Below are 19708 nucleotides of genomic sequence, written 5' to 3'. Positions count from 1 at the left end.
TGCCTGCTGCTCCCCCTGCTTGTGGTCACTCACTCTCTCTCTTGGTCAAATAAATAAATAAAATCTTTTTTTAAAAAGAACAAAACAAAAACAATTGTTTTTTATGAGGGAGACAGAATTACTTTGGAGTGCTGACTTGGAAGCCAAACTTCCCGAGTTTAAACCCTGCACTCTCTGTCACTGGGCACATTTCTTACTCAACATATGTATGAGTTTATCTGTAAAGCGGGGATAACCACAGTATCCACATTATAGGGTTGTTGGGAGGATTAAATGAACAACCTAAGACATGTTAGCTATTCCTATGTTTGTTAAAAAAAAAAAAAGATTCTGCAGTTGCCTAGTACTACTAGCAAACTTGCGTTAATGTCTTTCGGTTTCATCTAGACTGGATGTGTGGAGGCCAACTCTTCATACTTCCCTGCTCGCGAGTAGGACACATCAATAAGCCGCGCTTTCCAAATCGACCTGGTTTTATGAAATCCCTGACCTATAACAATCTCAGATTGGTGCACGTTTGGCTGGACCAATACAAGGTGAAGGAAATGTCTCTGATTTGGAAAGACAAGCAAGAGTGTGGAGATAACGGGTTTTGGGAGTTTTCCCTCTCTTTTCCTTAAATTAACCTTCAGCCACTCATCTACCTTCCCCAGACCCTATTCTCAATTGGTTCATTCAAACCTATTACCCTGGAGCATTACTTTTTTATTTTAATTTCTAGGGAAACTCAAGTTTCTCAGAAGTAAATCAGCCACCACCGAAGTTTGTTTGGCCCAGATCTATTCCCCGCCCCCCCAAGCAGTGCCCCTCTGAAGCAGCTCTCCCTGCCCTCCTCCCCACAGGCAGCTCCCCAGATTCTCTTCCTCTACTACCAAGTTCTCAAGGGATGCAGCTGCTGTAATCTGGAGATGACGCGAGAAACTCCATTACCTCTTTTCTTTTCTTTTTTTTTTTTTAAGATTTCATTTATTTATTTGACAGACAGAGATCACAAGTAGGCAGAGAGGCAGGCAGAGAGAGAGGGGGAAGCAGGCTACCCGCTGAGCAGAGAGCCTGATGCGGGGCTTGATCCCAGGACCCTGAGATCATGACCTGAGCCGAAGGCAGAGGCTTTAACCCACTGAGCCACCCAGGCGCCCCCCATTATCTCTTTTCAACCGACAGTCAAAGATTTCTCTATCAAAGCCATGCTCCTTCATCTGTGCACCTCCCAAGCCGTCAGCCCCTAGCCAGGACCTAAAAGGGCACACAGAGAACATGGTGCTCTGGCCCCATTCGAAAGTGGTCCCTCCAGGATCCATGCACGAACCAATATGGCCGTAACCCCAACAAGACCTCATGTCAGATACACGGGGAGAAATATGTAAGAATCTCTCTATGATAGTCTATGTTCTGGTCTTAATCTAATATTTATTTATTATTTTAAATTATAAAAGTAATAATACTATTTCTCTAGTAATCAGGGCAATGCGGATTAAAGCCTCAGTGAGGTATTTCTACGTAGCCACTTAGATTGGCGAAACTGTTTAAAGTCTGATAGGACCAAGGATTGGCAAGCACAGGAATTCTCAGACATCGCGTGCGGGAGCACTCATTGTTACAAACCCACTTTGGAAGACAGTTTGGCAAAATCAAGTAAAGATCATGAATATCCCACGATCTAGCAATTCCATCCTGCACATACATCCCAGAAAGGCACGCTTTTGTGCAAGAATGTTTACAAACAGCATTGTAGGTGTTAGCCAACACTAAATACAGCCCACGTGCTCATCAGGATCAGAATGGATAAATGCGACGTATTTAATTGATATAATTCTATGTGGCCATGAAAATTAACCGTAGACATACATAGAACAGTACAGCCCATCTTACGGACATAATGGTGAACTAAAGCAGCCAAAAACAATAGAATGTGTACTGATTTATTCCAGTTCCTATTAAATTAGAAATGGGTAAAATTAAGTCACATAATTTATGTGTGCACAATTAGATAATCAAAGCTAAAAAGAAAAGCAAAAGCATGAATACATAATCAAGATAGCATTTAAAACCAAGGGAAAGGCTTCGTTCAGGACGGGAAAGGTCGGGGGCTTCGAGGAGATCGTTTGTGAAGTATTTCTTGACCTAGTCAGTATCACAGGGGTTGATTTTTCAACAATTCATTAAGTTGCACATTGAATTTTATGTACTTTTTGTATGCTTATTATACCTCCTGATTTTTAAAAGAAATTATTTTTTAAAAGGTAAAACATACTCATGCTTAAAAGTCATACAGTACTGAAAGAGTACTAACTGAAAAGCAAGCTTTCTCAGACCGTAGTTCCACCCCTCAGAAGTAACATTAAATTAGAAAGCGCTAAATCACTAAATTTAGCAATCACTAAAATGAAAAGTTTCTTGTTAACACAAGAATGAGATTATAATATATATATTATATATAAAATGTAATATAATAATGAGATTCACACAATATTTTGTTCTGCAACTTTTCCACCTGTTAGCATATATTTTTATTTATTTATTTATTTGACAGACAGAGATCACAAGTAGGCAGGGAGGCAGGCAGAGAGAGAGTGGGGGAAGCAGGCTCCCTGCAGAGCAGAGAGCCCGATGCGGGGCTTGATCCCAGGACCCTGGGACCATGACCTGGGCTGAAGGCAGAGGTTTTAGCACACTGAGCCACCCGGGCACCCCTAGCATATTTTTTATTATTATTATTTTTAAATTATTTATTTATTTATTTTAGAGAGAGAGTGCATGGGTGGAGGTGGGGAGGGGGTTGGCAGAGGGAGAGGGAGAAGCTGACTCCCTGCTGAGCAGAGGGCCTGATGAGTGGCTCAATCCCCAGACCCCGTGATTACGACCTGAGCCCAAGGTAGATGATTAACCCACTGAGCCACCTAGGTGCCCCGACCTGTTAGTATATTTTAAAAACATATTTCCGAAGTCTTTTAAAATCTGAATGTGCAAACATGTCACCATAGGTAGCTGTGACTCTTGGGCTTCTAAGAAGCAGCACCCGGATTCCTGGGTCCCGTCCTGGATCCCTCTATGTGATTTGTCACAGCACATACTGTGAATGTGTGTGGGGCGAGGGAAACCAGGTACCACGTGTGTCTCTGCCCTCACTCTACGGATGGAATCGGAAAGTCTTCTGATTTTTGTTGTTGTTCAGGTGATGGAAGGATATACTGCTCCGTTAGATACGGCTTGTTTGGTTTAATGGAATGACTCTATATTTCCATTTAGGAGCAGTTATTTTATGACAACCTGGTCTGAAATCTGTTGCCTACGGAAACATCAGTGAGCGCGTTGAATTGAGGAAGCGGTTGGGTTGCACACCATTTCAGTGGCATTTGGATAATGTCTTCCCAGAACTGGAGACATCTAAGGACAGCCAAAGAAAAGGAAACAAATCATTTTCTTTAATGAAGGGCTAAAAATCTCTGAGGTCTTCAACACAGCGAAGAACACGGTTCCAAACATGATGCGAGTTTGGAACGACATGAAATTACGTGACACGCAGTAAGAAATACAACCAGAGTGCCTTTCTGTCTTCCTTTAACGATAGTTCTTAATACTTTATTACACATGCCACTACATTTCTGGGGCAGCAAAACCTTGAACGTTAGAAATATACACGGTCACACGGATGAGACGATCATACAATTGAGTCAGGTGAAGTGTATTCTCTTCGTTACCTGCCAAACTCACTTGGTCCTGTTGGACCATAGGGAAGTTTCCACTCTTGGAGCCGTTGTCAATTCCACTCACTCCAGGCAGGTGACCTGGCCTGGTGGCCTTCTCAGAAAGACATTCGCAGAGAGCCTTGGTTGGTACATACCAAAGTCAACTCAACTGTTTCAAGCTCCTCTCTTGCTGCCAGTGTAGATTTTGGACTGATCCCTTGCTTGGCTGGGTTCCTGAGTTTCTGATGTCCCATCCACTTGCTGTGGTGTCCAGTTCTCCGGGCCAGCCTTCTGGTTTGTGCCTGTCAGTCCTTTTGTCATTCGGAGACAGTCCCTCTTCCCTGCTTCCAGTTTTGTCTTGTTCATATTTTTCCCCTCCCGTGGCTCTGGCTTCCAGCTCTCCTGACCTTTCTTGGATTGTGCGCTCTGTTGTTAATCCATGTTCTGGCTAAGAACTGTGTAGCTGGGACTGGGGAAGAAGTAGCTAAGTTCCCTATCTACCCTGTGTGAACACACTCCCAAACGTCTATTTTTATTTATTTGACAGAGAGAGAGAGAGATCACAAGTAGGCAGAGAGACGGGCAGAGAAAGAGGGGAAGCAGGCTCCCCGCTGAGCAGAGAGCCTGATATGGGACTCCATCCCAGGACCCTGAGATCATGACCCGAGCCGAAGGCAGAGGCCCAACCCACTGAGCCACCCAGGTGACTCCCAAATGTCTAAAGTATATCTTTTGGGTTAGAAGGATGGCTATTGTGTTCACCCTGGTGAAGGTGACTAGAAAGGGGGCATATATTTAATTCACAGAGACAATGAGAAAATGAGGGGGGAAACACATTGAAAGGAATAAAAGAACTGGGGGAGACCTGGGGTAGGATCACTAAACCTAGTATATAAACTGGTTTTTATAGCGGAGACAGCTTATCTATTATGCTCACTTAGTCAACAACTGAGTGGTCTTCCAGGGCCAGATATCCTTCTAGGTGCTGGGGCGCAGCAGATGTGGGAACAAGAAAACATCCCTCCCTTCATGGAGCTCGTGTTCTTTGAGATAATCCATATAATGTAAAGAAAAAAGAACCAGTTACTATGATCTCTTTATACGTATGTATTTAGCAACTTACTCTATGGAATCTGTTGTTAGAATGACATGGGGAAGACCTGGGTTTATATATTATAGGAGGTCAGGGAACTTAACTGAGCCTTTAAGAAGTCAGTCTGGCAACACAAAATAAGCACCATGTTATGATTTTATTCTTGGCCCATATTTATACTTTACCTGCTTCTAGGAAGTAATAAAAATGTTTATAATAAACACATGGATCTATTAAAATTGGGGTAAAATACAAAATAGAAATCTATAGCAGAAGGAAAAAATTCTAGTATAAATAAATCATTTTGAAATAAGTTTTTTTTTAGTTTTGAAATTTGAGAATAATTTTTTTTCTTTCGTAAGCATAAAGGAGGATGTTGCAAATAATCAGCTTTGCTGAAAGAAAAAGACAAATGTTCTCAGAGCCATGAGCCTAATATTAGGTCTTAGTTGTTTGTTTTTTTTTTTTTCTCCTTAGAGACAGGGCACACATGCAGACATGGGGAGAGAGGAGTGGTAGGAGAGGGAGAGAATCTCAAACAGGCTCTCCGCATAGTGTGGAGCCTGATGCAGGGCTTGATCTAGACCCTGAGATCATGACCTGAGCTGAATCCAAAGGTCAGATGCTCAACAGACTGAGCCACCCAGGTTCCCCTTAAGTTTTAATTTTTTAGTGTGAATGTTGGTTCAGGTACCAGATAACAGTGTGGGTAAGTCTTAGAAATGATGTAGTATGTTCCTTAGACAAGTCTGTAATAGAAATCAGAATAAATATCCAAGTATTGGTGTGATTGAAAGGAAATCCATATTAGCCTATAGGTGGCAATTTTCTGTTTCATATGGAAACTTAAAAACCTGACTTCTATTTTGGAGCTAACCCACGCAAAGCTTTCCTTAAAACACAGTTTTTGGTATGATCGAATGTTCAGACAAACCTTAAAGTAAGCCTGGGAGTTCTCTAATTAAAGCATACTTCTCAGAATGTAGCCTAAGACACGCCAGCATGAATCAGCTCCCATCATGTTTCATAGGCTGTGGCAAGTACTCTGCCCGGATTATCTCAGTTCAGCCACACATAAGATAGGCCCTGTTGTTATTACCATTTCATAGATGAGAAAACCAAAGTTAGAATTTGTCACAGGCTAGGGTTGCCAATTTTAGCAAACAAAAATACAGGATGCTCTGTCTTTGAATACACAATATTTTGTTAGAAGTATATTTCACAAATTCCATGGAACATACTTATACCACAAAATTGTTCTTTGTTGCTGAAATGGAAATTTCAGACCATCCTGTATTTCATCTGGTAGCTATCTGGGTACAAACAAATACAGCCCATACAGTAGCAGAATCAGCCCAGTGTCAAAGACTGGGCTTAACCCCAACATGAGGCTGCAAAGAGCTAAAATTTTAGTATCATTCTTCCTAACAGCAAAACTGGAGCTAACCCAAACCTCAACTACTAGGTTTATACCATTGTACATTAACTTGATGGAATAGCATAGAAACATTTAAAGTAACAGCTAGAAAAAAGTCCCATGCCAGACCCGCCAGGATGGCAAACATTTAAATATCTGACGCTATCAAGGGTCGGGAGTGGGTGGAGTGAGCAGCGGAAGCTCTCAGGCGCTGACCGCCGGCTAGCACAGGGATTTCAAACTTCGGTTTGTGCCTCGCCTGCACATCTTGCTAAAACGCAGACATTGATTACGAGGTAGGTGTGGCAAACGGCTTCCGATTCAGCAGTTCTTTTTTTATTTTTATTTTATTTTTAAAAAGATTTTGTTTATTTGACAGACAAGATCACAAGCAGGCAGAGAGGCAGGCAGAGATAGGGGGAAGCAGGCTCCCGGCTGAGCAGAGAACCCGATGTGGGGCTCGATCCCAGGACCCTGAGATCATGACCTGAGCCAAAGGCAGAGCCTTAACCCACTGAGCCACCCCGGCGCCCCTCCACCTCAGTAGTTCCAAGCAGCCCCCAGGAGACACCGACGCGGCCTGCTGTGGCCGCTGTTCCTGGGATGCCTCACTGGAGCACCTGCCCCCCAGCGTGAGGGTTTTCCCCGGCTCCTCGGAGAGGGACACCGCAAAGTTTTCACAGCTGAACCCACATTTGTTTGAGCAAAGCTGAAGCTGCACATCTTCTCATATGTACACGCCCGCTTGTCCTCATCCAGGGCGTTTTACAACGAGAAAAAAACCCAAGCCGCCCGCCCCAGACCCTCAGGGCCGCCGCCGAGCCGCGAGCTTCGCGAACGCTGCAGACTTCGCCAGCGCCACGCCAGGCGCGGGCGGTGACGTCACCCACGCGCGGGGGCGGGGCCTTCCGTCACGTGGCTCCAGGGGCACGCGCGCTCAGTCTGAGACTGCGGCGCGGAAGCCCGCGGCCACCCCCGTGCCCGGTGCAGCGTTTCTTTTCCGGCAGCTCCTCCTGCCGTGGCTAATGCGGGTCGGACCCGGGCTGTGGCGGGAGGGAAGATGCCACAGCCCGAGTCCCAGAAGCCCGGGATCCTGCGCTGCCTGCGTCAGGGTGAGTAGCGCGCGGCCTGGCGCGGCGGCGTCTGAGCCCGCGCGGCCTCCGTCGTCCCCTCAGCGCCTCAAGCTAGCGGCTCCGGCGCGCGGCCCCGAGACCCCGAGGCTGACGGCTGCGCCCGGGGCCTGACGCCCGGCGGCGGGTTGCGGAGTCAGAGCCCGCGAGCACCGCCCGCCGGGGACTGGGTGTTGACGGAGGAACCGCCCGCGGGACCCGGCACGCCCCTGTCGGCGGGGGCTGGGCCGCGCTGGGGTCGCGGAGCCGTGGGCCCGGGGCTCCCGCCGCTGTTTCCCGGAACGAGGGTCGGAGCCCTGCGGCTGGGTCTTCCGAGAGAAGGTGGTGGTGCGGCAGGGACGGTAACAGATGGCAGAGGCGAGAAGTGAGAGCTGCGCCCCCCGCCGCCCCCCTCCCCCCCCCCGCAGCTCGCGTTTCCCGGGAGGCTCCACAACTCGCCTTGACACACGGCGTTTGGCTGATGTGCCTCCGGTTTCTCTTTTCTTTCTGTTCGCTTGTTGGAGAAATTGGGCAGTCTGCCTGCTGTAATTTCCCGACGTTCTTCAATTCCGTGGCGTTTGGATAACTCCGAAAGTACCAAGTCCCTGGCCTCCAGTTCTGAGGGACTTCGTCCTTGGAGGAGTGTGCCTGGGTGGCAGACCGGTGTCGCGTATTTTCCCCGTCGACGGAGATTGGGGCCAGCGTTCCTCTCCAGCCTTGTGTTACGAAATCGGTTGTTTGGTTGGTCGGTGTTCCACGTATACAGCGAAATTCTAACTGTGCTTTTCTTGGTTTTCCTGCGCCCGCTCTTCCCGCAGATCACAGGTTTAGACCCCACTTTAAAGTCTGTTGGTTCTACTCCACTAATGCTAAGCTTTTACCCAGAAATGTGTATGTGGAAACCTACTCTGCCTTAAGACAGAAAAGAAAAGCTCCCCGCCCTCCGTGTGTGTCAGTTGCGCTTTGTAGTTAAAGGTGGTGAAAGTCTCCGTTTTCACGTCTTCTCTGGACAGTTTCTCTGCTGTTTCTTCCTTGCAGTTCGGAGTCTACTTAGTTTTTTTAAACATTTATGCAACATGAAATTTATCATTTTAACCTTTTTTTAATTAAAAAATTTTTGAGGTAACATATAATGTATTATTTGCCCCAGGGGTACAGGTCTGTAAACCTCGGGCTTACACACGTCACAGCCCTCCCCGTAGCGCATACCCTCGCCCATGTCCATAATAACCGATTTTTAAGTGTACAGTTCAGCTGTGTTAAGTACTTTCACAGTATTGCATCACAGTCTATTTCCGAAACGTTTTGATCGCTCCGTGCAGAAACTGTCTAACCGTGAAGCAGTAACTTCCCATTTTCCCCTTCTCCCGGACCCTTTTTGCCTCTCGGAATTGGACCGCTGAGAGTACCTCCTGCGAGTGGAGTCGTGCGGTGTTTGTCTTTTTGTGTCGGGCTTGTTTCATGTATTGTTTTCAGATTTCATACATGGCGAGCATCTGTTAGACTTCGTTCCTTTTTGTGGCCGAATTAGAGTTCCATTTTTGGCTGTATCACAGTTTGTTTATTGGTTCATCTCTTGACGGGCTGCTGTGCATAGTGCTGCTGTGAACGTGAGGGTACATGCACCTGTTTTTGATTCTTTGGGGTAAAAACCTGGGAGTGGAATGGCTGGATCATAGGGTAACATCTGTTTGACTTTTTGAGGAACTAATCCTTCCCGTTTTAAAAACTGCTTTTTTTTTTTTAAGATTTTATTTATTTATTTGGCAGAGATCACAAGTAGGCAGAGAGGCAGGCAGAGAATGAGGAGGAAGCAGGCTCCCCGCTGAGCAGAGAGCCCGATGCGGGGCTGGATCCCAGGACCCTGGGATCATGACCTGAGCCCAAGGCAGAGGCTTTAACCCACTGAGCCACCCAGGCACCCCATCTTTTAAAAATTCATTTTATTTTAGAATAGTTCTAGATTCATAGAAAATTGCATTGCAGAGTAGTACTGAGACTTCTTTTATATGTCATGCCAAGTTTCTCCTGTTATTAACAACCTACATTAGTATGGCACATTTATTACAATTAATGAGCCAGGACTGATACATTATTATTAACTAACATCAGAATTTATTCAGGTTTCTTTAGTTTCTCCCCTCCCCCCTTCTAAGGACATTAGGTAAAAATTAAAGGTCCAGTCCAGGATACCACATTGTAGTCATCCTGTCTCCTTAGGCTTCTTCTTGGCTTTGACAGTTTCTCAGACTTCACTTGTTTTCGAGGACCGTGACACTTTTGAGAATACTTCTCAGGTATTTTGTAAAATGTCTGTCAGTTGGGATTTGTCTGATGTTCTTCTCATAATTAGATAGCAGTTCCACCCCAGAGTGGGAGGACAGTGCCGCCAATACCACCAGGTGTGGGTACTAGCAGGGGGTTCAAGACCTCTATCTTAAATGGTACCACTGGCACAAACGTTTAAAGACCTCCAGCCTTGCCCAAGTGGCCACTGACATGCTGACCTCTGGGCCCTGGGCATTACATTGCCCTAATTTCAACCTTCATTGGCTGATAGGCGTACACAGTTCATACTCATCTCTGGTGATGCAAGGCCAATCATTAAATTGTTGGGAACATACAACTAAATTTTCTTTAAAACAGTGCTTCATGTGTGCCCCAGCCTTTACTCTTCACAGGTGGGTACCTCCTGTGCCTCCGAGGAGAGCACCACCCAGCCGTTTGCCAGGCGTGCCTCCGGGGAAACCCCTGCCAGACTTTATTGAAAATTTGTGATACCAGTAAATGCTCCCGGTGGTGCAAACAAACCTTATACAGGGCATCCCAAATCTCTGTGACCCTGTTAGATCCCCTGCCCCTCAATTCCCCTGCCTGGGAGAGCCACCCCTCAGGAGTGGCTCCCTCCACCTGTGACAAGGCTGAGGCGACAGTGCCCCAGCCCGTGATCGTAGGAGCTATTGAGTGCTGCGTGTCCGCCTTCAGTAGCGCAGACAAGACTCTGAGGAGACTGATGATCGTGGCTGATGATGGCAAGCGCTCCCTGGGGCTCGAGGGCTGAACTGGCTCCTTGGGATGACCCCTTTGAATGACATCTTGCAGAGCTGACTGTGGGTACCCCAGGATGCTCTCGCTTACTGCAGTGCTTGCTGCTCAAAGGTGAGCTAGTTCTTGGACTGCTAAGCTGCTCTCCTCCGTTGCACCTTTGAGGTTTGGAAGATAGGGATGTGTCAAGTCTCACAACCTTTTGGGGACCTCTTTAAACACTTAGTTGTTTTCCTTTGCTTTTCACCCATTGGACTGGCCCACGTTGCATCCTGTGGAGAGTTAGCGACTTGAATTTCTGTTGGTAGGACCCCTTACCAGCTACAGGAGCTGCCGCCGCCGCAGCATCCCCCTCTGCTCCCTCCAGAACCACAGCTGCAGGGTCACTTCCCTGTACCACCCCAAAGGGACCTTTTCCTGTGATCACCACTCAGAGCTCCACAGTCTTCCTGTTCAAGCCTTCCAATAAACTTAATATTTTGGTACAGTAGGCAGAAACTGGAGCTCATTTCTCAGGCCGCCGTAATTGCTGGGCATGTTACCAAGCTCAACAAAAGATTGTTTCTGGAGTTAATGGTCTGCCGGCTGATTTATTAACCTTGTCCTATTTACCCAGCAGAAGGTACGTACCTCACTCATCCTTGCAGCTTGCCTGGCCACTCTGTGATGTTCAGCCACTCCCATGGAGGACGCTTTGTGGTGCGGTGTCTGGTATCGGCTAGAGCCCCGCATGTTCTTTTATAATCCTCCATATCTGCCCAGGTATCACCACCATATACATGAACATGACCTACCCCTCATCCCAAGGTACATAATCCCCACAGTTTTGGGCCTCCTGGCCTAGCCATCCAGGAGGAACCTCAAGTTATTTCAGCTTCCCTGATCAGGCAGTTGGTGTCCGCTGTGTGTCATTGCCTTGAAGCCGTCACACATCTGTGTACTTTTCTTTCCTTCACCCCTAACACATGCCGGCTCCCAGGCAGTCCTGTCTGTTCATAGCAATGTACTTTAATCTCCCTGGGACTACCCTTAAGCATCACCGAACAGGACCTCCGATCTGCCTCTCCTTCTCCCCCCTCATGTCAGAAGTGTATGTGGTATTTATCCGCATGACACTAGGAGTAGGTCTGCTGCTGTCACTCAGATGGACTAGGCTACTCGCCACCGCACTGGGCGTACAACGACCAGTCAGTCTGAACAGGTCCAAGTATTCCATAATCTATCCAAAGGCTTTTATTTTCTTGGCTGGACTCCAGCAACTGGGGAGTTACGGATAGGATTTTTGCTGATTGGTATTCTTCCTTTGCTCAGATGTTTTGTGCAGTGGGTGATGAAAACCATTTCAGTGGCTTTTAATATCTTCACTGTCCAGATAGTGCCTGTGATTTTCCCTAAAAATTAATGCCTAGGCATCACAAGGTCAATTGTGATGAGGAAAGCGCCTTTTAGGGAAAAATTTGTGTTTCTTGGTTACTGCCTAGGCATTTTATATTTATGATGATCCTATTCATACCCGGAGTCTGGACATTTCGTTCCAATTTTAGTATATGTGCTGCCGAAGCGAGCACAGTCTGGACATTTCGGTAAGGACGTGAGTTTAGGATGCCTAACATAAGTTCCTGCTTTGTCTTTCCCAGGGCATCTTTTATTTTTTTTTTAAGATTTTATTTATTTATTTGACAGACAGAGATTACAAGTAGGCAGAGAGGCAGGCAGAGAGAGAGAGGAGGAAGCAGGCTCACCGCCGAGCAGAGAGCCAGACGCGGGACTCGATCCCAGGACCCTGAGATCATGACCTGAGCCGAAGGCAGAGGCTTAACCCACTGAGCCACCCAGGCGCCCCGTCAGGGCATCTTTTAAAATAACCACTTCAGGTGAATCTGGGAAAAGTTAGTGATTCTGCCCCAGCCCCCTTAAAAATAATAGTTGCTTGCTACCCTGCTCTTTATCTCCTGCTCCCTGGTAACCCAGATGTAGGACTGCCCTTTCCCCAGCTCATTGCACTCCCTGTCCCCCTGCTGCTTCGAGCTTTGAGTGATAAATCTTGTGACTCTACTTCCTTCGTGTGGGTATATTGAAATTGCACCTTCAGTCCAAAGGATGCTGGGGGTTTCATGTCCCCAGAGTGGAAGCTGAGGTGCTGAGGAAGGGACCTGCTGCCCCCCCGTTGTGTGGTTGGTTGTGCTCCCCCATTCTTCAGTCAGTATACCGGCTCTGGGTCTCGGCACACCACACACAGTCATTGGCTTGTGGCCCTCTTCCTCCACTTTGGAAGCCAGCAACAGCAGGTCGAGTTCTTCCTCTTACAGTGCATCGTTCTGACCTCCTGTTTTGTCTCCCTTTTCATATTTAAGGACCCTGAGATTACACTGGGTCCACCCAGATAATCTAGGATAATCTCCTTGATTTAAGGTCAAGTGATTAGCAGCCAGCCTTAATTCTGGGATGTGGATATCTCTGGGCGGCCATTAGTCTACCTATACTTAGCATATTAGTTCGCATCTTGTAAAGAAGTTTTTGGTGGTTGCCCTGGAGTTTTCAGTATACATTTTAAACTAATCAGTTTGAATCTGCCTTCATGTAACAGTAATTACCAGGCATGTTGTATGGATACCTTATTAATGAAGACCATTCCAGTTTTTCCCTCCCATTCCGGTGACATGGTCGTCATTCATTCACTTACCAGTATGCTATGATCACCAGCATATTGTGACTTATCTTACTTGGAACGTTTCTTTTAGATCAGTTAAGAACAAGAAAAAGAAGTCTCATTTTTTTTCTTCTGATGTTCTTTATGTAGATCCAGTTTCCTTACTCATGTCATTTTCATTCTGCTTGAAGAATTTCTTTTAACTTTTCTTGCAGGGTAAGTCTACTGATGATGAATTCCTCAGTTTATGTTCAAGAAGGTATTTCTTAACTTCTGAAGGATAATGTCAGTGGGTATAGAATTCTAAGGCAGGTGGATTTTTTCTTTCGTTCTTGAACTGTTTCAGTCCATCTCTTGCTTGCATGATTTCTAAGGAAAATCCTACTGTAATTCTTACCCTTTTCCCCTCTGTAGATAAAGTTTTTTCCTCCCTGTGGCTTCTTACAGCATTTTTGTTTGTCTTTTGATCTTCTGATTATGGTATACCTAGGTGAGAGTTTGGGGGGTATTTATTCTGCTTTGGGTTCTCTTACTAGTTTTAGAAATTTCTTGGCCATTGTTACGTAAGATATTTCTTCTGCTTTTTTTTTCTTCTCCTTCTGATAGTCTGATACTTTATAAGTTATACTTTCTGAAATTGCCCACAGTTCTTGAATGTACTGTTTTCCCCTTTTTCTCATCTTTGCATTCAGTTTAGGAAATGAACTATATTCAGGCTCACTGCTTTTTACTTCAGCTTTGTAAAGGCCACTGATGAACCCACGGAAGGCAGTCTTCATTGCTGTTGATTTTTTAGCCCTGCCTTTGGATTCTGTCTTAGACAGAGTTAGATTCTGTCTTAGAGTTTCCATCTCCCTATTTATGTTTTTCATGTATTCTTGCATGTTGGTTTTTTTTTCACTAGTATTCTTAACATATTAATTATAGATATTATTATTTGTTGAGGGGGGAATTGCAGGGAGAGGGAGAGTCTTAAGCAGGCTCCATGCCCAGCACAGAGCACAACATAGGCTTGATCTCATGACCCTGAGATCATGACCTGAGCCGAAATCAGGAGTCAGATGCTTATCCGACTGAGCCACCCAGGCGCCCTTAGATATTTTAAATTCTGTGTTTATGATCCCCAGTTCTGTGTCATCTAGGTCTGCTTCTTGTGATTGGCTTGTCTCTTCAGACCTTATTTTCTCTTGCTTTTTGGTATGCTTTGTATTTTTAATGTTGTTGAAAACTTGACATGTTGTATCAGGTAGGAACTAAAGTAAGTAGATCTTTAGTGTGTGGGTTTATGGTGATCTAGCTGGGGGTTCGGCTGTGTTTAATGTTTGCTCTAGCTACAGATGCCAGAGGCCACAAATTCTTCTGGTGTCCTTGTTTTTATCTGCCCTCTGGACTTTGGGGTTTTCTTCCCCAGAGAGTCTGTGTCTTGCAGCTCTTTCAGCTGTAACCCACCTTTATTATATTTGGAGCCTGTTGGTGTGGTGGTCAAGTATGAAGGAGGATGAGAGTTCCGTGTCTGCAGGTACGACCATCACAAGTGTTTGCCAGTGGTGCAGCTTTCTCCCCCTGCCACCTTCTCCCTTCCCTAGCTGCAGAATTCCCAGTCCATCTCCTGGAAGCTGTGACCTTCTGTTGATCCTTTCCTCTTAGGTTTGTCCGGAAGGCCAGCAGGGGCTGGAGTGGGAGGAGTGCCCTTTCCCAGCTAGGAGAAAGTTCTGGCAGTGTCTTTTGCCCTAGAGCAAATGCCTTTGCCTTGGAGACCGCTCTAGGGTGTTTCACAGTGACTACCTTCCCCTTCCCCTATCAGAGTAGAGGGGATCTTTCTGTATCTCCACATTCGTGGTGAGGACCTCATAGGGTCCTCGAGGTAAAGCCCGCAGAAGTTTGGGAGCCCCCCCCCCATCCTGACTGCTTCCCCAGAGTTTCTCACTCTCACGCCAGGTCACAGAGTCTGCAGCTTCAGTTTGTGGCTCCAGCAACTTCTGCTTCAGGTAAGAAGATACCACGGTGTGTCTCTAGATTTTGGGTGGTAGTTTGCCCTGTAACCTCAGTTCTCTGATGGTCTAAAAGCGTACTGATGTTAAGTTCTTCCAGTTTTTTCTTGTAAGGGTGGGAGTGTTGACTTGTAAGCTCTTCTCATGTTGGAACTGGAAGCTGAAGTTACTCCCTTTTTTTTTTTTTTTAACTTAGGGTTTGTGAGTTGTTACCATCTTCAGTGAACTATATGCACAGATCCAGGACTGTGGTATTGTACCTAGATTTAATTATGCAGGCAAAATTTGATATTTCATATTTATCACTTGACTAATAATGATTTCAAGCTGTACTGCCTGATAGCTTTCGCTTTCCTTAGAAAAGCTTTTCACTTTCAAAGTTCTTTTCTTGCAAAACTATAAGAATTCCTTGCAACTTTTCAGTATAACTTTTTGTATGCAGTTTTTGCATTTTCTAGGCAACAAAAGCTAAATAGGCCCTTTTTTCATTTTTATTTTTTATTTTACTTATTTTTATTTTTTTAAAGATTTTTTAAAATTTATTTGACAGAGATCACAAGTAGGCTGAGAGGCAGGCAGAGAGAGAGAGAGAGAGGGGAGGAAGCAGGCTCCCCGCTGAGCAGAGAGCCCGATGTGGGGCTCAGTCCCAGGACCCTGGGATCATGACCTGAGCGGAAAGCAGAGGCTTTAACCCACTGAGGCACCCAGGCGCCCCTAGACCCTTTTTTTAATTAAGCTTTCTACTTAAAAGTAAAAAATTAGTACATAATAACAATTTGTCAAGTGATTTCTTCTCTCTTATTAGTTTGAGTTTCTCCAGAATCCTAAGATAAAAATTTCAGTTCACCTTGTTTATTTGTGAGGTAATCTCAGGGTACACCAGTCGGGGAATGAAGAAGTAGGAGAGATAGGCCAGGAAGCTAGGAGAGGGTATGGATTTCAGGCCATTTTCCGCTGTAGGCCACTGCAGCTTACTCACACTGGGGAACTCTGAGAACCAGCATAGAGTACAGGTGTCAAGAGTTAGCATCCAGGGCAAGCATATAAGGAGCTCTGGGGTATTTTAGCCAGTCTGTTGTTGAAGGCTGCCTCTAGGAAGGTGCATACTCTCAGATACTTTGGGGCCTGCACTGCACATGGGCAGATGGGCTCCAGGGCCAGAGATGCAGATGCTGGCACCTGGAAGTCGGACCTGTGCAGATGGATACTCAAGAAGATGTGCAAATGACGGTGTCCGCTCTGTTCATTTCCCGCAGCTTGAGCCAGCACGAGGAGCTGGGGTAGAAACTGGCCATTTGTCCAGTTTGCTTAGTAGGTTCGTCAGCTTTCTAAACCTCTCGATCTTGAGGTAGTAGATTGTATTCAGAAATGAGTTTTCTGAAAAATGCTGAAGAGTCTGTCACACGATTTTCTGATACTCTCTTTTTGGTTATACCTAGCCAGTTCACTTAAATGTAAAAGCAGTAGTTTAGAAAATGACCCTGGCCTTGTGCTTCTGGTAATGGCGGACTGGAGAACCTAGTTGAAATCAGTCAGTGCTGAAAAGCATCAGAGAATTCACAAGATAGTAAAGTAATTACTGGGTTGAGGTTTGGGAGATAATAGAAATGCAGAGAGGTGAACACCTTGCTTGGGCTGCTCTTGTACCTGGTATTTACTGTTTTATGGAAAAGGATTTGAAAGGCTGAGCCGTGTATTGACAGATTGACGGGGTAGGGGAACAGAAGTTGGAGTCCAGGATTTGCCATGGGTGAGAATCCTGCTGAGCTGACCATGGGTAACGTTGGAATCTTGAAAGGCTATAGGCTGGAACACAGGTGGGCAGGGAGTGGATGGGGTCTTCCCTAAAATGAAATTCTGCTGTGTCATTTAGGGAGTTTAGTATATCTCCGATCTCAGATTGCTGGTGATGGCAGGTACCTAGCAGAAGCAAATGAAGTTACTCTCCAGAGGAAGAGAATCTTGGGTTTCAAGTTGTTTCTGAGATGACTTTTCAGATAGTGTCCATGCAGTCAAATCACTGCAGTCCAGTGCACCGGGAGACAGCCTGGACAGGAACCCCACAGGCAGCGGGTGGTAGTGGGCAGCCCCTTTAGACGGTGATGGTAAAACATCGTTTGGGATGTTTATGGAGCTAAAAGCTGAACTTAAACATCTCAGCAAGGAATCAGAGCAAAGGGGTTTGAAAAACCGATTTGAAAAAGATGCAGCTAGATACTATATCTAAATACAATAATCAGAATTGAGGATTCATTAGATTAATAACAAATTAGAAAAGTAATCAACTGAAAGATCAGAAGAAGCTTCCTTCAAGTATGAGAGAGGAAGAATCTGGAAAACACTGAAGAGAGTGTAAGAAATAGAGAGGATGTAGTGACAAAATACAGTGTGTTTGATTGGAATCCTGGAAGGACAGGAGGGAGAAGGAGGTAGGGCAGTATTTGAAGAGAAGAGGCTGAGAACTTTGAAAACTGACAAAAGATATCAGTCCATTAGAATAATAGATCCTAAGGGGGAGTTAAGGTGTTTTTTTAAAAAGTTTTCCACTTGTAGGTCATAGTCTAGGAGTCATTTTCCTTAGAGTGAGTTTGCTTGCTGCCTGCTTACCTGTTCTCCATCCTCCCTCTCTCTCTCTCCCTCCCTCTCTGTCCAGTTTTAGCAGTACTTTGAGTATTCTGCTAAGGATAGATGTTTTTTCTCACATGAGGAATTACATGGTCTTTTATTATATTTATATAGTTTATGTTGGGGTTCCAAAGATTTTGGTTAGAAAAAAGATATGACTGCTATTTAGATCGAAATCCATTGAGATAAGAAAATATGAAAGATAAGCTTTCCAGACTTAAAGAAATGGTTCTGTAATGCAGGGATTTCAGGCAGAGTGGGCACTTAGAGGACAGAGCCTCTCCCTAGCCCTCCTGGGGCACGGTTACTGGTAGTTCCTACTTGTCTCCCCTGGATGGCTAGTCAGAAAGCCTCTCACAGGTAAAGGGCATACTGACCTCAGGAACAGAAGGTGCCTTGGGTGCCAGTGAGGGTTTTTGTTTTTGTTTTTTGTTTGTTTGTTTTGAGAACAAGGGGGAAGTAGTATTTGTCATAGATACCTGGACATACGTCATTTTAGGTAACCCCAAGGGCAGGGGCTATCCATATCTTTAATCTTGTGGGAAACATAAATTTATATTTTAAAAAGTTACTGGATGACATCTCTTTTTTAAAGGATGGCAGGCAGGACATCACTGGCCTCTTCCTTGCCAGGTGGTATAACAAAATGCTTAAGGACGTAGGTCTGACATCAGATGCCTGGGATTCAAATCTCAGTTCCTCCCCTTCCTTCCTAGCTGCATGTCCTTAAAGCAGGTTACTTAATTTCTCTAAGATCAAGAGGAAAAAAGATAAGAAGGCTTGTTTTTTCCTGTTCTACACTCGGGACTAGTATTTTCTTTTTTTATTAGTTTTGATTTGCATACTTGACTTGTGTAGGTAAGCCACTTGGTCAGCACTGCCCACTCCTGGAGACCCCGGACACGCTGGCCCAGTAACACACTCAGTACTGAGCCCTGGTTTAAGGGGAGTCAGCTCTGCGCATACCCCCTTGGTCCTGGGACAGAGGCGTCTGTAGAAGGCCATGTGGATCGTGCTTGTTGGATGCTTATTGATATTGGGTATGTTTAAAGCCATTTTAGTTCCTTATTTATTTGGATATCTCAGAACACTTATTTCTAGTAACTATACTTTCCCCTGTTCACTTATTTGTTCATTTGATGTACTTTGGGTTTAATTCTCCTTTTTATGGGCAGAAAGGAAACAAGAAATAACGGTTTTCATGATTCTGGGGGCTATAAGTGGTTACTCTGTTCATTCTATACATCCCTTCAGAGTTGAAGTTTGGAGCCTGATCAAACTTTCGAACTTGCCCAGTTTTAATTTGAATTTATTTAGGTGGGGGACACACCCTGCCGGTCTTTAGTTTCCTCCCTGGCTGATACACCCTTTTATCTGCCTGCTTTCTGACTGCATTTGATTTTATGACCCCTGCATTGACATGATGTTAGCTCGTTGCTGGGACTGAGAAAAAACTGCTGTAAGGGCATTCCCTGTGTGTGCCTGTTGATCTTGATCAGACACATTGGGTCAGAAATGGATTCATGAAAATAAAAGAGATGATAATAAATTATATCTAGTAGAATATATAGTTAGAAAGATCTTGAATATAAGATTCCTTGAAGTATATGGGTGTTGCGTAAGCCCCTCCTGAGGCTATGGTCACTTTCTCCTTTAGTCTTCCCCAGGCCTTGGCCAGGGAGAGTTGCTGCTTTCTACTGCTTTCTACTTGATCAGGGAGGATATTAACGCCTAATGGTCAGCCCCTGCCAGTCCATTTTCACTGACCAAGCAGGTGTCCCAAGATTGGTTTATGTGCTAACTCCTAGCTGTCCTTTTAGTTCTTGTCTTGCTGCTTTCTCCCATCAGCATCACCATGTGGTTTTTCTCTGCATTTGAGGTATTGTATATACCACTACATGTGTTATGTTCTCTCTGATGTTATAGAGAGAATATTCGTGAATGTCTGAGGGATGTCAGAGGATTATTCCCAGGAAAGCACATGATGTCTGGAATTTGCTCTGAACCTTTCCTAATTCAGTAATCTCCTTACTTGTAGTTATGAAGTATGATGGTGACAGTGTTTTCTTTCAGTCTTTCAGGTAGATAA

General features: G+C 45.2%; 2 protein-coding genes across 6 annotated transcripts in view; both read left to right on the top strand.

Moving 5' to 3' along the window:
• LOC123952134 (inactive polypeptide N-acetylgalactosaminyltransferase-like protein 5) overlaps nt 1-10369 on the top strand; it is a 65964-nt gene extending 55595 nt beyond the window's left edge. Inside the window, 6 exon segments of the mRNA XM_046021369.1 lie at nt 390-555; nt 3268-3435; nt 6959-7075; nt 7207-7311; nt 7375-7656; nt 10158-10369. Coding sequence (XP_045877325.1) covers nt 390-555; nt 3268-3435; nt 6959-7075; nt 7207-7311; nt 7375-7656; nt 10158-10369 — 1050 coding nt within the window.
• Nucleotides 7115-19708, top strand: part of GALNT11 (polypeptide N-acetylgalactosaminyltransferase 11) — a 54133-nt gene continuing 41539 nt past the window's right edge. For 2 of the 5 annotated variants that reach the window (XM_046020697.1, XM_046020698.1), the window contains exon 1: nt 7121-7311. The gene's annotated coding sequence lies outside the window, so the exon portion shown is untranslated. Of the gene's footprint in view, nt 7312-7949; nt 8054-14941; nt 14992-19708 lie in introns of those variants that run through there. The other 3 variants (XM_046020700.1, XM_046020701.1, XM_046020699.1) reach the window with 3 other exon arrangements.

This window comes from Meles meles, chromosome 10, assembly GCF_922984935.1.
Source record: "Meles meles chromosome 10, mMelMel3.1 paternal haplotype, whole genome shotgun sequence".
Classification (NCBI taxonomy): Eukaryota; Metazoa; Chordata; class Mammalia; order Carnivora; family Mustelidae; genus Meles; species Meles meles.
The sequence above is the reverse complement of the archived record's forward strand: the minus strand, read 5'-3'. Positions and strand labels throughout refer to the sequence as shown.